This window comes from Carcharhinus amblyrhynchos, chromosome 21, assembly GCF_965287045.1.
Source record: "Carcharhinus amblyrhynchos chromosome 21, sCarAmb.v2.hapA, whole genome shotgun sequence".
NCBI lineage: Eukaryota > Metazoa > Chordata > Chondrichthyes > Carcharhiniformes > Carcharhinidae > Carcharhinus > Carcharhinus amblyrhynchos.
In genome coordinates, this window is record NC_137344.1 from 6,435,599 (window position 1) to 6,455,730 (window position 20,132).

General features: G+C 44.9%; 1 protein-coding gene across 1 annotated transcript in view; it reads left to right on the top strand.

The window, feature by feature from the left end:
- The window catches only part of prkcab (protein kinase C, alpha, b), a 365,814-nt gene extending 346,021 nt beyond the window's left edge, over window positions 1–19,793 (top strand). Inside the window, exons 16-17 of the mRNA XM_080209359.1 lie at window positions 1,730–1,870; window positions 18,318–19,793. Of these exons, the coding sequence (XP_080065485.1) occupies window positions 1,730–1,870; window positions 18,318–18,482 (306 nt within the window). The 3' untranslated portion in view covers window positions 18,483–19,793. The remainder of the gene's footprint in view (window positions 1–1,729; window positions 1,871–18,317) is intronic.
- The last annotated feature ends 339 nt before the right edge of the window (window positions 19,794–20,132 follow it).

Here is a 20,132-nt window from a genome sequence, read left to right on the forward strand (position 1 = left end):
ATCACCAACAGCTAATGGATCTTCCTCTACTGATACTCATTATACTGACGGATTAAACACAATATTGCTGACCCTTGCTACAAACCAATCTCCCTGATCTTCTCCCCGATTTTCACTGTTCAAACAATGCATTTGTCATTATTAACACAATTAGTGTAGCAAGGGTTAAACACTCACGATTAGAATTCTTTGAAATTGTGTTCCAGAACAGTGCAGATGTTGGCATCCTGCTGAAATGCAGTTTGTAAAGTAAAACTCTGAAATTGGCCAAAACCTGGTTCCAAAAACACACACTCACACACTCATCCCCCCCGGCCCGACCACTCCTACTTATTCATTTATTTGTGTCACAAAAGGTTTACATTAACACTGCAATAAAGTTAGTGTGAAAGTCCCCTAGCCGCCACACTCCAACACCCGCTCAGATACACCAAGGGAGAATTTAGTATGGCCAACGCACCTAACCAGCACGTCTTTCAGACTGTGGGAAGAAACCAGAGCACCCGGAGGAAATCCACGCAGACATGGGGAGAACACACAGACTCCGCACAGACAGTGACCCAAGCCGGGAATCAAACCTGGGTCCCACTGTGCCACCACGCTGCCTTAATTCTGCTCCGAAACAACATTCCCACATCCCAGTAGAGTCCTAGAGCTTTACAGCATGGGAAACAGGCCCTTTGGCCCAAACTGTCCATGCCACCCAGTTTTTACCACTAAGCTAGTCCCAATTGCCTCTACTACTGCCTCTGGCAGCTTGTTCCAGACACTCACCACCCTCTGTGTGAAAATAATTGCCCCTCTGGATCTTTTTGTATCTCTCCCCTCTCACCTTATACTATGCCCTCTAGTTTTAGATTCCCCCACCTCTGGGAAAAGTACTTTGCAGTTTATTGACAAAATGCTGCAGCACCAGCTGTTCAACGTGAGCAAGTAGTTGTCCTTTAATACCTGGAAGATTGGTTTTGAGGTGGGTACATTTGAGCTGCATTTGTACCTCACTATCCAATGATTTATTTCTCTCATTTACTCATGTGTCGCTGGCAAGACCAAGGTTTATTGTCTAACCGCCTTGGAGGAGGTGGGTGATGGCGAGTCACAGTTTCTGGTGATACTATCACCGTACTACTCTATTGGGAAACATGGAAAATAGGTGCAGGAGTAGGCCATTCGGCCCTTCAAGCCTGCACCACCAATCAACAGGATCATGGCTGATCATGCACTTTTAGTATTCCACTCCCGCTTTCTCTCTATACCCCTTGATCCCTTTAGCCGCAAGGGCCACGTCCAGCTCCCTCTTGAACATATCTAATGAACTGGCCCCACAGCTTTCTGTGATAGAGAAAAGAAATGATGTGGAGTTGCCAGCATTGGACTGGGGTGGGCACAGTAAGAAGTCTGACAACACCAGGTTAAAGTCCAACAGGTTTATTTAGTATCACTGTGAAAGCTCGTGATACCAGATAAACCTGTTGGAATTTAACCTGGTGTTGTGAGACGTCTCACAAAGAAAAGAAATGTAGAGAAAAAATGATGAAGGAGCAGTGAACAGTTGTGTGGTTTAGAGGGAAGTTTTACATACAGTGAATATCATGCAACAGGAATTCATTTTTGCAAAGCACTAAAGAGTTTATGTATCTCTCTCTCTCTGTCTCTGTCTCTTGCAAGCTATCTTTCATCACCTGATTCATTTTAGCTCAAGTTTTCTTTTAATTACTCTCTTTCACAGCTAATGACAAAACACCCAGCAAAGCGTCTTGGCTGTGGACCCGAGGGAGAGAGAGACATCCGGGATCATGCTTTCTTCCGGAGGATTGATTGGGAGAAATTGGAGCAACGGGAGATACAGCCTCCTTTCAAACCAAAAGTGGTGAGTGTGTTGAAATCCAGGCCCCATTATGTCATGTGTAAGGAAACAAGGCTGGGTGCACATGGAAGGAACTGCTGATTTCACATTGATGTAACATTTCCACTCAATAAATAGTTGGGCTGAGGCAGCAGAGTTTAAAATAAATAGGTCAGGTACAGTATAAGGCTTCATACATTTCAAGTACTACCTTTTCTAAGAGTTATGAATTGAAGTTTGCTGTTTCCTTTAAGGGAGTCTTTTCTGAGCGACAGGAAACCAAATAATCTTCAAGCTGTAACATGAAAAATTTATTTAATAGTCACAAGAAAGGCTTACGTTAACACTGCAATGAAGTTACTGTAAAAATCCCCTAGTCACCACGGTCCGTTGCCTGTTTGGGTACACTGAGAGAGAATTTACTATGACCAATTAATCTAATCCGCACATTTTTGGACTGTGGGAGGAAATCAGAGCACCCGGAGGAAAGCCACACGGACACAGGGAGAATATGCAGACTCCACACGGACAGTGAACAGAAGCTGGAATTGAACCCGGGTCCCTGGCGCTGTGAGGTAGCAGTGCTAACCACTGTGCCCCCGTGCCGCCCCAGATTATTGCCAAACAGATAGCCTGCAGGATGGATGGGAAAGCCATCTGGGAATATATACCCATGTTTAGGAAATAAAGCAAGCCAAGCTCCTGACAGACAAATGAGGAGAGTCGAGCTTTCTCAAGTGGTATCAGACTGGTTTCTATGTTCCTGAAGCTGGAGAGTGAGCTGTTATCAGCTTTGCTCAGTGAGATAATCTTGATTCTATCCAGCGGTGCTGTATGTTCCTTGTCAGGAGGATTTGTGAGGGTTTATTTTGCAACCATACCTTCTCATGTGGAGTTAGAATGAAACTCCTACAGTGCAGAAGGAGGCCATTCAGCCCATCAAGTCTGCACCAACCACAATCCCACCCAGGCCCCATTCCCATAACCCCATGCATTTACTCTACCTAGTCCCCCTCATACCAAGAGGAATTTAGCATGGCCAATCCACCCAAAACAGCATCTTACCCAGACACATCCACCAGCCGCCGCCCCCCCCCCCCCCCCGCCCCCTCCCCATCCCCATAACCCTGCATATTTAGCGTGGCCAATGCACCAAACCAGCATACCTTTCGGACTGTGGGAGAAAACTGGAGCACCAAAAGAAACCCATGCAGAGACAGGGAGAATGTGCAGACTCCACACAGACAGTGACCCAAAGGCAGAATTGAACCTGGGTCGGCGGGGCTGTGCAGCAGCAGTGCCAACCACCGTGCCACCACACATGCTTAATGTTTCCTTTCTTAAAAAAGGAGGTTTTGGACCAGGTTGGGGGCAGGCACCCAGTCAGTCTCAGCATGGCAGGATACTCTGGCAGTGCTGATAAGTGTCGCACTGGCAGCAGCCAGGGAATAACCATTTTGCTGTCTTCACTGAAGACAGGTTAGTGATACAGAGATTGAGGAACTATTTTGCAGACTATATTTAACACAGGTGAAAATCAAAACAGAAACTGAGATTGACAGAGTGAATTATGACGATATAGTTACTGTAGCTGCAATCACTACATTCTTTCAGAGGAAGAGGATAGAGCATATTGAAGGTTGCAGACAGGTTGAGGAGGACAGTGAGGAATAGTTTACCTTCGTCACAGTCATAGCCACGGGTAAGGAAAGAGTTGAAGGTGGAATCTTATCTTGTTGGAGGAACCATATCCGTATGGGAAGAAGTACAGAGTCAGGTGCCCCCTAGATCACTGCGATTGGGACCTGCAGTCACTGAATTGCAACAATAGGTTGGATTAAAAGGCTGATTACAAGAGGCTCCGGTTTGCCAATGACACTAAATGAGGAATTACTGAGCAAATGGACAGCATGTCTAACTGGGCACCTCAGCCAGTGCAGCAGTCCCTCAGCACCACACTGGAATATTAGATTCTATTTTTCAGCTCCTAGAGTGGGATTTGAACCCACCATCTTTTGACTCAGGCTGGAGTGTGATTGGCTGAGCCGCGACTGACGCAGGAACAGAGCGAAGCTCGCACAACAATATTTTAAAACAGCCTGGATTTTAGATTTAACAGGTCCATGTATAAACAGGTGGTTGACTCAATTTGCCCAGTGCTGTTTTCTGTAATGACTTCTCATTCCAGTGCGTCTATAAAAACAGGCTTTCTAATTTTAAGCACACTTGATGAAACAAGTAACTTTAGCATTCGATGAATATTCATAGTCCCAGCAACAAAGAATGGATGCACAGTGCGGTATATCAACAGTGGCTTTGTACCAGATCTTAAATCAGTTTTCATTTTACAGAGCACCACAAACAACGCAGGGTTCATTCATGTAAGTCTGACTTCACAACTAAGGAGCATCCTAAAGGCTTTGTTCCACTAACCCTTCTGGAACAGCAGTGACATTTCTGATAGCAGTGTGATCTTGTTGTAATCACAGGGCCATCGCATTTGTGCTTTATTTTCCTTTTCTTAACATGCTGCAAGCCAGGAGTTCAGTGTTTGTACTATAACACGTTTGTGTGTGTTCAAATTGCAACAAAGCACCGACACTCAGGAGCATAAGTATTAGAAATATACAAGTGAATCTCGGGATTAAATACCACTAAAGAATGGTGTGGAATGACCGTGATCACTCAATACTTTCTCGTTCTTTCGACGCTAAAAAAGAATGTTGCCGTTCTTCCATTGACCCCAGTGCAAAGCTAACTGAACCATTCAGGCTTGTACTGAGTTTGCCACTAAATGGGCAGTAACATTTATCCTCACATTCCAACAAATCATTGTGTGGCAGTTAGAGAACTGATCTGTATTTAATCTGTTTTGCTGTTGATACTTGAGTGTGTATTAAGTGGAGGTAATGGCAGTTTATCGCAAGAAAGGGAGGGACAATTGTGGTCAACTGGTCTCCGCCGTCCCTGAGGGCAGCTAATAAAAACCAGTTAACAGGAGGGAGGGAGTAGATTCTGTGTCTGCTCCTTGTCACATAATTCCATATGGACTGGGGAGAGAGGGAGGAGAGTAAACTAGGTGAAAAATAACATTATTTGGAAACGCGCCTGCTTCAAAGAACAAAGAAAATTACAGTGCAGGAACAGGCCCTTCGGCCCTCCAAACCTGCACTGACCTTGCTGCCCGACTGAACTAAAACCCCCTACCCTTCCAGGGACCATACCCCTCTATTCCCATCCTAAAAGAGTAAGTAGCTATTGGGCACAGTAAGAAGTCTCACAGCACCAGGTTAAAGTCCAACAGGTTTATTTGGTATCACGAGCTTTCAGAGCACTGCTCCTTCAGTGTTGAATACCAGATAAACCTGTTGGACTTTAACCTGGTGCTGTGAGACTTCTGACTGTGCTCATCCCAGTCCAACACCGGCATCTCCACATAATAATCAGTGGGATAGTGATGGCCTAATGGTATTATTTATTGCTAGACTATTAATCCAGAGACTCAGCTAATGTTCTGGGACCCGCCACGGCAGCTGTTGGAATTTGAACTCAATAAAAAAAATCTGGAATTAAGGAATCTACTGATGGCCGTGAAATCATTGTTGATTGTTGGAAAAACCCATCTGGTTCACTGATGCCCATTAGGGAAGGAAATCTGCCATCCTTACCTGGTCTGGCCTACATGTGACTCCAGAGCCACAGCGATGTGGTTGACTCTCAACTGCCCTCCAAGGACAACTAGGGATGGGCAATAAAGGAGCCAACAACACCCATGTCCCCAAATTAATAAAAAAAATTAAATAGGTTAGTTGACAATAACCTTCAAAATGCACATTTCTAAATTTAACTGATTATTTAGCTGAGTAGATGGCATTCAGATGAATTCATTAAACTGTGTTTAACTGCAGATTTTTGAATTTGACTCCATACTAATGGTACCGCTTTGCTTTGTTGCATTCATTATACTAATCTGAATCTGATGTACAATGAACCAGTGAAGCATGTGTTTGTTGCAGTTTAACCATTCTGAAGATTGATTTTAGTGGCACTGAATTGCTTGTTGTATTGGAGTGTGCACGAGACATATTTCATATAGAAACCAGAACTAATCTGTTGAATTTACGATCATTTGTTTTTCCTTGCGGCAGTCAGCGTTAGCAAGAATGGCGTTCTCTGAACTGTTAACGTTCAGGCTTGGAAATGTCGGAACTGAAACGTAACGAGAAACTGAGATCGCGTTTAAAAGGTTTTGCTTCCTTGATGGCCAACAAATTAATTTGTGTGATAACAGAGCAGATGGTCTCATGTACATGCTGAATTTTATCTGGGGCAGCAGTTGGGCATTTGCTTCAGAGTTTCTGAGTTAGAATCGGAAAAGAATACTGCTGATTTAGAATCATAGAGATAGACAGCACGGAAACAGGCCCTTCGGCCCAACACGTCCATGCAAGTCAGGTTTCCTAAACTGAACTAGCCCTGTTGACCTGTGTTTGGTCCATATCCCTCTAAACCTTTCCCATCCATGGACCTTTCTCATTCAAATCCAGAGGTCCATTCTCCAGTTATTTGATTTGATTTGATTTATTATTGTCACATGTATTAACATACAGTGAAAAGCATTGTTTCTTACACGCTACACAGACAAAGCATACCATTCATAGAGAAGGAAACGAGAGAGTGCAGAATGTAGTGTTGCAGTCATAGCTAGGGTGTAGAGAAAGATCAACTTAATGCAAGGTAGGTCCATTCAAAAGTCTGGTGGCAGCGGGGAAGAAGCTGTTCAGTTGATACGTGACCTCAGACTTTTGTATCTTTTTCCCAACTGAAAAAGGTGGAAGAGAGAATGTCCGGGGTGAGTGGGGCGCTTAAAATCATAGGAACTCTACAGTGCAGAAAGAGGCCACTTGGCCCATCGAGTCTGCACTGACCACAATCCCACCCAGGCCCTATCCCCATATCCACCTGCTAATCCTTCTAACCTACACATCTCAGGACACTAAGGGGCAATTTTAGCATGGCCAATCAACCTAACCTGCACATCTTTGGACTGCAGGAGGAAACCGGAGCAGACACGAGGAGAATGTGCAAACTCCACACATTCAGTGACCCAAGCTGGGAATCGAACCCAGGTCCCTGGAGCTGTGAAGCAACAGTGTTAAGCATTGTGCTACCGTCCCACCCGCTTAATTATGCTGGCTGCTTTGCCGAGGCAATGGGAAGAGTAGACAGAGTCAATGGATGGGAGGTTGGTATGCGTGATGGACTGGGCGATATGTCAGTAGATTGGAGAAGCTGGGGGAAGGCAGGATCAGGATATTGAATTTGATGATCAGGCATGATCAAAATGAATGGCAGAGCAGGCTTGAAGGGCAGAATGGCCTCCTCCTGCTTCTTGTCTCTGTATTTCTATACATTCTTCAGAGAAGTTTGAGAAGAGATTTGATGGGGTGTTCAAAATGACGAGAGGTCGGGATACAGTCGAAAGGGAAGAATTGTTCCCACCAGACACAACATGAGGAAAAACAATTTCATGCATCGAGTAGTTAGTATCCGGAATGTCGGAGACTGTAGTGGAAGCAGATCTAATTGTGGCTTTCAAAAGGGAATTGGATCATTACCTGATGGGAGAAGATTTGCAGGGCCATGAGAAAAAGTCCGGGGAGTGTGTGTAGCTGATGGACGCCCAGCACGGGTACGACAGGATGAATAGTTACAGCACCGGAGGAGGCCATTCTGATTCGAATGATGAAATGAGCCCAGTAAACATCCAGTGTGGACATGACCTATCTGTGAGAGCCCTAATTAATTTGGTTTGTGACTTGGAGATTGCCACTTGAGTGAGGTGGTAGGCAATTGCAAACTGCTGTGGAACCATACGTCAGTAATAATCCGCACTCCGAAACATGGGATAGAATTCTCTCGCTGCGAGTGCCGTGGAGGAGCCAGGAATGTGGAGTGTTTCCCACTGTGGCGGCGGGGGCCAGGCAGGGGGGGTGGTTAGGGGTTGGGAAGCACGCCAAATCATCCAGCCCCAACCTCACTAATTCTGCACCGCACTGAGTGACTCAGTGGCAGGACGGGCCTGGGTGGCGTGTGTCTGGGCCAACATCACTGAGCCACTATTGAAGAGAGAAGGTGGAGCTCCCGAGAAATGTCCGGGGCGATTCACACCGGGAGATGCACCTCCCGAGAACAAAGATGGACCTCCCGGAAGGTCCTGAAGCCGGGAGATGGACGGCCCCTCCCCCGCCTCACCCCAGGACATCAAATCCAGAAGGTCCAGCTGCAGATCCCCCCCCACCCCCACCAATCCGCTGCTGTGGTGTTCCAGGGTTTTGGGCAGGCCTCTATCCCGATCTCAGGAGACAGTCCCAGGCATCATTCAGATGAGTCCCGTGTTGTCCCGAATGGGTTGAAGCTGGCACTGGGATAATCTGGGGGTTGGGATTGAGGGGGGAGGGTGGTGGTCCGGGCTTCATCCATACCCCATTAACAGGATACAGATGAGGTTAATACCAGCCTCTGGCAGGTTTTCCAGCCACCGGTAGAGGATCCTGTTGTAAATCCATGCCGGTGAGCCTCCCCCCATATTCTCCCACCGTGCCTGCCATCGGGAATGCCAGCAGGTGCTTGGGACCTTTCCACCCATGGAGACAGGATTCACCACTCAATCTACCGCTCATGCTGATCTGTGCCTGTATTCCAGTGAAGTGCTCTGATAATATAGTCCCTGGCTGATCTGAAACCTCTCAATCTCAGCATTGTCTCCTGCTCTGAGGAGGAGACAGAGCTCCAGCCTCTCACTGTCATAAGAACATAAGAACATAAGAAATAGGAGCAGGAGTAGGCCATCTAGCCCTTCGAGCCTGCCCCGCCATTCAATAAGATCATGGCTGATCTGTCGTGGCTCAGTTCCACTTTCCTGCCCTCTCCCCATAACCCTTAATCCCCTCTCTTATCAAGAACCCATCAACCCGCGTCTTAAAAATATTTAGCGAGGCAGCCTCCACCACTTCAACGGGCAGAGAATTCCAGAGATTCACCACCCTTTGAGTGAAGAAGTTCCTCCTCAACTCCGTTCTAAACCGCCTCCCCTTTATCTTGAGGCTGTGCCCCCTAGTCCTACTGTCTTTTTTGAGCGGGAAGAGTCTCTCCACCTCTATCCTATCCATCCCATTCATCATCTTATACATCTCAATGAGATCTCCCCTCATTCTTCTAAACTCTAACGAGTACAAGCCTAGTTTATTCAGCCTCTCCTCATAGCTCAATCCCCTCAACTCCGGTATCAGCCTAGTAAACCTCCTCTGCACTCCCTCCAGGGCCAAAATATCCTTGCGCAGGTGCGGCGCCCAAAACTGCACACAGTACTCCAGCTGCGGCCTCACCAATGCCCTATACAGCTGCAGCAAGACCTCCCTACTTTTATATTCAATCCCCCTCGCTATGAAGGCCAGCATCCCATTCGCCTTCCTGACCACCTGCTGCACCTGCAAGCTGGGTTTTTGCGACTCATGCACAAGGACCCCGAGGTCCCTCTGCACCGTCGCCTGCTGCAGTTTTTCGCCACGTAAGTAATAGTCCTTCCTACCATTCTTCCTACCAAAGTGGACCACCTCACACTTGCCAACATTAAATTCCATTTGCCATTTCCTGGCCCATTCACCCAGCCTATCTAGATCCTTCTGCAGACTCTCCACACCCTCCGCACAATTTGCCTTTCCCCCAATCTTGGTGTCATCAGCAAATTTCGACACCCTGCACTCGGTTCCCTCCTCCAGATCATCTATATAAATGGTAAATAGCTGAGGCCCCAGCACCGACCCCTGGGGCACCCCACTAGTCACCAACCGCCAATCCGAATAGCACCCATTGACCCCCACTCTCTGCCTCCTATTTGACAACCAATCCTCTATCCACGCTAACACCCTACCCCCAACTCCATGTCCCCTGACCTTCTGCAATAACCTCTTGTGAGGTACCTTGTCAAACGCCTTCTGAAAATCCAGAAAGACCACATCCACCGGCTCTCCTCTATCCACTGCCCTAGACACATCCTCATAGAACTCCAGTAAATTTGTCAGACACGACTTCCCTTTAATGAAACCGTGTTGCGTCTGCCCTATCAAGCAATTCCCTTCAAGATGCCTCGCAATTTCCTCTGTCCCGTGTGGGAAGAATATCTTCCTGGCATCATCCCAGAACAACCCGTCTCTAATCTGAAGGCTTTGCCCCCTTGTTCTGGACTACCCTAACTGGAGGAATTATTTACCCACTATCTCCCCTCAAACTTCTTTAATCAATTTAAACATTCCAATCAGATCCTTAATCTTCTCTATTCAAGGGAAAAAAGCCTTGTCTACACACTGGTCTGTATCATTTAACCTTTCTCACTCTGTAATCACCCTGATAAATCTGAGGCACGGTGAGGTCTCCTGAAATATATCTAATGGGGTCGGGCCAGATCTCAGTCCAGCTTTCGCAATTGGAATCCCAGCCCCTTTGTGAGAAAGGAGAACATTTCATTCACATTTTAGATACCCTCTGGTATCCCTTCAGTAGTTTTCAGCGATTCCTGTGCTTGGATGTGTAAATTTCTCCGCCCCTCCACAGTTCCGAGCTTCTCACCATTTAGAAATTATCCTGATCGGGAGTTGATGACTTTGCTACATCGAGCTCCATCCGTTCTACCCACTTACCCACTCCGCAATGGCCCACTGCAACTTTGTCCTCCCACCTGCACTATTTAATGTGCGGGTTAGCTGGATCAGCTATGCTAAATTGCCCCTTAGTGTCAGGGGACAAGTAGGGTAAATACAGGGGTTACAGGGATAGGGTGAGATTGTTGTCAGTGCAGGCTCGATGGGCTGAATGGCCTTCTCCTGCACTGTAGGGATTCTACCGAAGTCACATTCTGTCAATTTGAGTACATACCCACAGTCTCCAATCTCTTAATCAGTTCCTTATCCAAGCCAAGAGATTGGTTCCAATTCCACGTGCCCTCATTTTTGTTACTGCCGGTTTTATGTGAAATCTTGCTGAATATCTGCTGATTGCCCACACAGATAGAGGCCCCAGGCACTCCTCATTAACCACATTTGTTAAGTCCTCAAAGATATAACTTGCTGTTCATAAATCCACATGGGCTGTCCCTGGCTAGCACACGCTGGTCTAAAAGCTCAGTCACTCTGTCCCCTAATAATAGATATTAGTAACCTCCTCACAACTGACATCAGAACGAACAGACCTGGATAATTTCCTGGCTACACGTGAGAGTTAAAATGATTCCTGATGTAGTTCCTCGCAGTCAGTGAGATTACAGTGATCACCTGGACACACGCATTCAGCTCACAACCGTTGCTGCTGATCCATTTCTAAGTTTGAGAGCGTAGAGTTTCCTGACACATTCGGAGCGTGCCAAAAATAGACAAGGAGTGCAATTTTCTTCCAACATCCCATCGTTCACCAAGCGAAAAAAAACCAGCTAAAAACGTAACTGTGGCTAAAGCTGAAAAGACACAACAGCTGCAGAGTGAAGTGACGGATAATGACTAATCTGTTACTGCATCGATAGTTACCACACCTCACACTGCTGCTCGCAAGCAAATATTGTATTGTATCCTAAGAAGCACAATCTATCTAACTTGTGCTGCAATTTGAGAAGCTACAAGGACTTTGTTCTTTACATGGAAACATACCTAAGGTCGGGGAGTCTAAAAGTAGAGGGCTTGGGTTTAAGGTGAGAGGGGAGAGATAAAAAAGTGTCCAGAGGGGCAATTTTTTCACACAGAGGGTGGTGAGTGTCTGGAACAAGCTGCCAGAGGTAGTAGCAGAGGCGGGTGCAATTTTGTCTTTAAAAAGTGTTTAGACAGTTACATGGGTATCAAGGGATATGGGCCAAACGCGGGCAATTGGGACTAGCTTAGGGGTTTTAAAAAAAGGGCAGTAGGGACAAGTTGGGCCGAAGGGCCTGCTTCCATGCTGTAAACCTTTATGACACTATGACTTCAGAAGATAGGAGCAGAAGGAGGCCATTTGGCCCTTCGAGCTTCTTCACCATTCATTACAATCATGGCTGATTGCCCAACTCAATAGCCTAATCCTGCTTTCTCCCCATAGCCTTTGATCCCATTCGCTCCTGCTTACTCACTCCAATTATTCTCTTATGATTCATTAGATTGTTAAATGAAACATACAAATATCACATTTTAAACTGTATTCTTACAAATACTGACACAAGAGCAGCACGGTGGCACAGTGGTTAGCACTGCTGCCTCACAGCGGCAGGGACCCAGGTTCAATTCCAGCCTTGGGTCACTGTCTGTGTGGAGTCTGCACGTTCTCCCCATGTCTGCATGGGTTACCTCCCAGTGTTCTGGTTTCCTCCCACAGTCCAAAGATGTGCGGGTTAGGTGGATTGGCCGTGCTAAATTGCACGATGTGTAGGTTAGGGAGATTAGTGGGATAAATGTATGGGATTACAGGGACAGAGCTGGAAGTGGGCCTGTCAGAGAGTCAGTGCAGACTTAATGGGCTGAATGGTCTCATCTGCACTGTAAGGATTCTATGATAAGATTCACTCTGTCATTTTGTTTTAACTTTTGATTTTTATTGAGATGCAGACAAGGCACATTAGAGGCAGGAAACTGACCCCCAGACTCTGATTTCCAACCTTCTGCTCTATTGCCAGCTAGGAACCAGATCAATGTATCCGCTCATTAATATCATTTCCATCTCAATCTTTGTACTGTTTGCCTCTTTGAACTGTGCTGAGTGAGTCATGAACTAAAGGATAGATCAGTGAAATGCTTCACTTTTGTACAGATGGCATCCCAGCAAGCTCTTGTTTACCTCAGAGTAGCCCCCTCGATGTTACTAAAGTAACTGGCTTTCCCCACGACCTGTTAGAAAGGCCCATTCCGTGGATAATACAAAGAACAAAGAACAAAAACAGCCCGGGAAACAGGCCCTTCGGCCCAACGAGCCCGCGCCGCCATTTTAACATTACCAGTCCCCCCCTCCACCCATGACCCTTATCTATTGTTTTATGGCAATCCACATTGAGGGAAACTAATTTAGGGACAATTTATTACTTCCAATCAGCCTAATAGCACATCTTTGGGGTGTGGGAGGAAACCGGAGCACCCGGAGAAAACCCACGCAAGCACGGGGAGAATGCGCAAACTCCCACAGACACCAGCCCAAATCCATGTGTCTGCACAGCAAACAGCGATAGTCACTGAGCTGTCGTTTTGCCCAGCATCTGGTCCAGTTTAAGCACACACTAACGACATGAAGCACTAGGCCAATCTCGAACATGGGTCGAACATTATATGTGAACAGATATAAAAACCTAATCTCAGCAGGTCTAACAGCATCTGTGGAGAGAGAAAAAAGCCAACATTTTTTAGAATCCCTACAGTGCAGAAGAGGCCATTTGGCCGATCAAGCTTGCACAAATACTATTCCCACCCAAGCCCTATCCCCATAACCCCACGCATTTACCCTAGCTAGTCCCTCTGACACTAAAGGGCAATTTATCATGGCCAATCAACCTAATCCGCGCATCTTTGGACTTTGGGAGGAAATCGGAGCACCCGGAGGAAACCCATGCAGACACGGAGAGAATGTGCAAACTCCACACAGACAGTGACCCGAGGCTGGAATTGAAACTGGATTCCTGGCACTGTGAGGCAGCAATGCTAACCACTGCGCCACCATTGTTTCAAGTCTGGATGATCTTTCGTCAAAGTGGAAAAATAGAAGTGAGAATGAAAAGTGGTAAAAGTGGAAGAATGAGATGAGAAGAAGAAATGAAACAAAATAAATGGAAATGGGGTGAAGATTGAGGGGAGAGCTCAGACTCTGAAGTTGTTGAACTCAATGTTCAGTCCGCAAGGATGTAAAGTGTCCAGTTGGAAGATGAGATGTTATTCCTCCAGTTTGTGTTGGGGTTCACTGGAAAATTGCAAAAGGCTTTATTCTTTCCCCACAGATGCTGAGACTTGCCAGCATTTTCTGTTTCAGATTACAGCATCTGTAATGTTTTACCTTTAAAAGTCTAACCTGTTCCTCTAACATCCAGTGTGCATTGCCAAGCAAAGAACACCACAGCACAGGAACAAGCTCTTCAGCCCAGCCAGCCTGCACAGATTCCTAGCTGTTATTTAAACCCACTACTACGTGCCCATATATGGTTTCTATCTCTCTGTTCACCTCCTGTTTAGTGTAACAACTAGCTGCTGTGTTGGGATTTGAACCCAGGTCCCCAGAACATTAGCTGAGATTCTGAATTAATAATGCAGCGATAATACCACTAGGCCGTCGCGTCCTAGTGCCCAACTAAGATGACAGATGATACAGTACGTTTTCTTACCATCAGTACAGGTAACAGTTGCAGCCATAGGGTATCCTTTATGCTGCAGACTGAATGGTCTGGTTTATTGTATTGAATAATGTAACTTCAATATGTCATTTTAAAGAACATGCTTACTAAATTCTCTCCTTACCACGTGTCCCTCGGGATATTTGGCCTTTTGGAAATAATATTCAGTGTTTCTATTGAGCTTGATAATACGGTGAAATGGTGGTTAGCACTGCTGCCTCACAGCACCAGGGACCAGGAGTTTGCACACTCTCCCTGTGTCTGCGTGGGTTTCCTTCAGGTGCAGGTTAAGTAAAGCAAAGTTTCTTTATTAGCAAGTAAGGCTTGCACTAACACTGCAATGAAGGTACTGTGAAATTCCCTTAGTTGCCATACTCCAGAGCCTGTTCGGGTCAGCACATCTCATCAGCACGTCTTTCGGACTGTGGGAGGAAACCAGAGCACCCGGAGGAAATCCACACAGACACGGGGAGAACATGAAAACTCCACACAGACAGTGAATCAAACTTGGGACCCTAGCGCTGTGAGGCAGCTGTGCTAACCACTGTGCCAGGTTAGGTTGATTGGCCATGCTCAATTAACCTAGTGTTAGAGGGATTAGCGGCGTAAATATGTGGAGTTACGGGGGTAGCGCCTGAGTGGGATTGTGGTCAGTGCAAACTTGATGGGCCAAATGGCCTTCTTATGCATTGTAGGGATTCTATAAAGAAACAACATGGCTGCCAGTTGTCTTCTGCAGTAAATCACAGCCTTGGTTTCTGGACACAATGAAAGAAATCTGCCATGGCTGTATTGTTTAGTTCCTCTCTTTCTCATTCTGTGATACTGCGATCTGCATTATCCATGGTGTTTCTGTGTTTTCCCTGGAGAATGGGTTGGAAATCACAGGAACAACGATTGAACTATTCTTTGAGTGGCAGGCACACTGGAATCACCAAGGGGAATCCAGCCTGAAAATAAATTGCTGCTCTTACTGAAAAGCAGCAGTTCCTGAACTGTGACTTAACAAGAATAAATAGAAATAGCTATTTTCTTCACAGGATGCGTGTGAATGGAACATCAAATTCATAACCAAGACCTCTCTCCACTATCCCCCCCTCCGTACTTACTTCTCCCTCATTCACATCACGGTTTCATGTGGACACGTGTGAGGTCATTCATTTTGGCCAAAAAGATAGAAAGGCAAATTATTATCTAAATGGAAAGCAGATTCAAAATGCATCCGGGCAGAGGGACCTGGGTGTCACAGTGGGCAGCACAGTGGCACAGTGGTTAGCACTGCTATCTCATAGTGCCAGGGACCTGGGTTCAATTCCCGGCTTGGGTCACTGTCTGTGCGGAGTCTGCATGTTCTCCCCATGTCTGCTTGGGTTTCCTCCAGGTGTTCCGTTTTCCTCCCACAGTCCAAAAGACGTGCCGGTTAAGTGCATTGGCCATGCTAAATTCTCCCTGAGCAGCGCGCCGGAGTGTGGCGACTAGGGGGTTTTCACAGTAACTTCATTGCAGTGTGAGTGTAAGCCTACTTGTAACACTAATAACTAAGTCTTTGTTCATGAATCACAGGAAATCAGTGTTCAGGTGCAGCGTATAATAAAAAAGGCAAATGGGATGTTGGCATTTATTGCAAAAAGATTAGAGTATAAAAGTAAAGTGTTGTTGCAATTGTATCGGGTGTTGGTGAGACCACATCTGGAGTAGGGTGTCCAGTTTTGGTCTCCTTATTAGAGGAAGGATGTGGCGGCATTGGAGACAGTTCCGAGGAGATTCACCAGATTGATTCTGGGGATGAAAGTGTTGGCATGTAAGGAGAGATTAAACAGTTTGGGCTTCTACTCTCTGGGGTTTAGAAGGATGAGAGGGGATCTGATCGAGGCGTGTAAAATACTAAAAGGATTGATAGAGTAAATTTAGTCTGAATGTTTCCCTTTGTGGGGCAATCTAGAACAAGAGATGACAGGTATAGGTTGGGAGGCGGTAGATTTAAAACTGAGATGAGGAGGAGCTACTTCTCACAGAGGGGGGTGAATTTGTGGAACTCGCTGGCCCATAGTGCGGTGGATTCTGAATCATTGAATGGTTTCAAGAAGGAGATAGACATATTTCTCATTTAACAGACGGGTTAAAGGGATATGGAGAACAGGTGGGGAGGAAGTTTGAGACCAGGGAGAGATCAGCCATGACCTGACTGAATGGCGGAGCAGGCTCGGAGGGCTGGATTTGTCAACTCCTGCTCCTATTTCTTATATTCCTATCATGTTACCTCCAAGGCAACATTCACCTGAGGTCCAAGTCTTCCATAATTGGTCTCTCCACCTCCTATCTAACACCAAATTATCAGAATTATTCTCACCAATCTGCACCTTGTTGAATTCAAAATCCTTTTGATTTTAAATACCTTGGGGGCCTTGCTATAACCAATCTCCACACCTTGTGTGTTTTTAATGCTGGCCTCCTTTGCATCCCTCTTGTATCAACACAATATTCAACTGATGCCAATCAGAGACAACCTGTACATTGATTTCTAGGTTACTCTTCCCAAATCTGTTAGTGCCTCTCACCTTCTGAAGCATTTTCAAAGCTCAACTCTTCAATTATGCCTTCAGCACCTCCTCTGAACTTTATCGACTGCTTGGTATTCGATTCATCTCTTTAAAGCACCCGAGACATTAATTACATTCAATATGGATATAAATACCTTTTGATGTTGAAATGGCTGAATATTGCATCCATAAAACACAGATAGGTTTATACTCCAGAGTACAATTTAACGGATCGTAGCCTGTTAGAAGATTGTAAAGATCAGTTTATCCTCTAATTCTAGGTATCAGCCACAGAGTGAGAAGACAAAAGAATGTAAAGACCATCTTGCCTTCCCACTATCTGATTTCATTCTAGCACACAAATTTCTGATCAGCATTTATCCAACTTTCTCTCAAATTTGCGAATAGGATTACTCCCCAACCCACCAGTCATCTGTTCTATCCGTTCTGCACTTCCACATAAAATAATTCAATCTAATTTTTGATTTCATCCCCCCTCTTGTAAGTTTTGAAGTTATGCTCTCTTGTAAGATATGTCATAATTTAAATATATTTTCTTGTATCTTGAGTTCATTTGAATCCAGTGATGAATGATGACATTAGCTCCTCTTGGCTCCAGGAGTGAGCTCGGTGGCACAGTGGTTAGCAATGCTGCCTCACAGCGCCGGAGACCCCAGTTCAATTCCAGCCTTGCATCAGTGTCTATGTGGAGTTTACACATTTTGCCCATGTCTGCGTGGGTTTCCTCCGGGCGCTCCAGTTTTCTCCCACAGCCTGAAGATGTGCAGGTTAGGTGGATTGGCCATGCTAAATTGCCCCTTAGTGTCCCAAGATGTGTAAGGTAAGGGGATTAGTGTTTATTTATTTAATAAATTTATTTATTAGTCACCAGTAGGCTTACATTCACACTGCTAAAAAAATCTGGAATTAAGAATCTACTGATGACCATGAAACCATTGCCGATTGTTGGAAAATCCCATCTGGTTCACTAATGTCCTTTAGGGAAGGGAATCTGCTGTCCTTACCTGATCTGGTCTACACATGACTCCAAAGCCACAGCAGTGTAGTTGACTCTAAGCTGTTCTTTGGCAATTAGGGATGGGCAATAAATGCTGGCCCAGCCAGTGATGCCAATGTCCCACAAATTAATAAAAAAATGAAATTACTGTGAAAATCCAACTGGCGGTGCCTGTTCAGGTACACTGTGCAGAATTCAGCACAGCCAATGAACCTAATCAGCACGTCTTTCGAACTGTGGGAGGAAATCGGAGCACTCGGAGGAAACCCACACGGACACGGGGAGAATGTGCAAACTCCAGACAGACAGTGACCCAAACCGGGAATCGAGACAGCAGTGCTAACCGTTGTGCCACCATGCTGCCCCAAGGGGTAAAGTCAATATGTGGGGTGACAGGACTTGGGTAAGGTGCTGAGAGTCGCTGCAGCCTTGATGGGCCGAATGGCCTTTCTACTGCACTGTAGGGATTCTATGATCGCTGGTACATTTTCACCCAGTAAACACCCTGACTTGTTTCTCTCTCCGCAGTGTGGCAGAAGTGCCGAAAACTTTGACAAGTTCTTCACACGAGGCCAACCAGTGTTAACACCACCCGACCAGCTGGTCATAGCGAACATCGACCAGGCAGAGTTTGAAGGATTCTCATTTGTTAACCAAGAATTTATTCACCCCAGTTTAACCAATGTTGTATGAAACTGAGAATGAGACAGAGAAGCATCTTGAGTAGTAAATGGGCCTTTGTTTAACATGTCTATAATCAATGATTAATTTTACAGGATTAAAATGTTCAGTAAAGATTAAGGAACAAGCACTTTTAACTTTTAGAAAAGAAATTAATGTACTTTAAGAAGATATATTGACAATTTTAAAGTCCAGCTTTAAACCAGTCTAATATAATTATGGATTGTTCTGATAATTAAAAGGACAGAAAGATTTTTAAGAATGAATTCTCCTCTGCTGGATTCTAGTTCTTTTTTAAGTATTGAGATACAAATTGCAATACACATTTGGCCCCCAAGGGACCAGTTTGTTCTGCCTTGTCTTCCCAAAAAGTCAAAGCTAGTTAATAATCTCGGCTGCAAAAGGAACCATCAGTCCAAAAGTGTCATAGATATAATACGTTTGAGCAAATCAAAATTTGTATCTCAAAGACGTTCTCCACCTGTAATTTGCACTAATGTAGAGACCTGATATTTCCATTGGGATTACAGAACAAGGGATCTGAATTCCTTTTGGCGAGAAATAGTTGCAAGGGAAGCAGAGGAGAAACAAGATGTCGATCAAATAATTTAGGTATTTTAACACATTCTAGAGATCACTCGTCCAGAGTCGCCACTGAGAGGATGTAATACATTTCTCATGTGGATCACAAAGTGAATTTAGCACATTCTCGTTCAGAGACACAGAAACTCAGTCTATTGCACATGATAAACTAACAGTGCTGGAGACCATTCTACTAATTTTATATTAAACTACAGAGAATGCTGTGCTACACTTCTCTAGCACATATCTCATTACTAGTTTATTGTGTGGAATGGGCTTTTGTTTCTTAGAAATTGCAATGTTTGGCTTTCAGCAAAGCTTTGGCTTTGTTCAAAGCTTCCTTTCCACATGTTACCGGAGCACTAACTTCACACAAACAGCATTTGGCAAATTGTCTTTCTTTTTTTTGTTAAATCTGCAAATGTAATTATGTAAATTGCATCACTGAGATAGAATCCAGTCACGAGTGACATTTTTGAGAAAAATTCCGTGGCACTTCTCATGAGTGTCCTCCTTTCAGATCGTAACTGCGAGCTTTTTCAAAAATTTTCAAAGACCTAATGCAATTTTTAAACTAAGGCACAGGAAAGTATTTCTTTTTTTTCTTTTTAAAGACATTTGCTTGTACTATTACAAATTAGCTGATAAAGGAAAATACAATTTTCAAAAAGATTAAACTTCTTGATGTATTGTTTAGCTCCTGTACTTACCACTACAGTAAACAGAACTATTTTGGTCAAACTTGCTTTATTTTTCTTAAGGTTGAACAGTAAATGCTGATTCTTAAAGAGCCACAGTAAGTCCATGTGTGCACCTCTGCTCAGTTACAACCTGGGAACGAGTTCTGATCATCTTTTGCCTTGATTTTGGAAACAGTAATTTAGTGACTTACTATTCTGCCTTTAAGAAATGCATGTCATAATACAATTAGCATGTTGTCGATAGGTGCCGTATGGAACAACATTAAGAAAGCACGTATGTTTGGTTGTTGGTCTAAACAGTGTTTGCCATATCCAAGTTTAAAAAGTGCACCATTTAAAAAGATAATTACAACTGAAAATGGCAAGTTTTGTTTTTAAA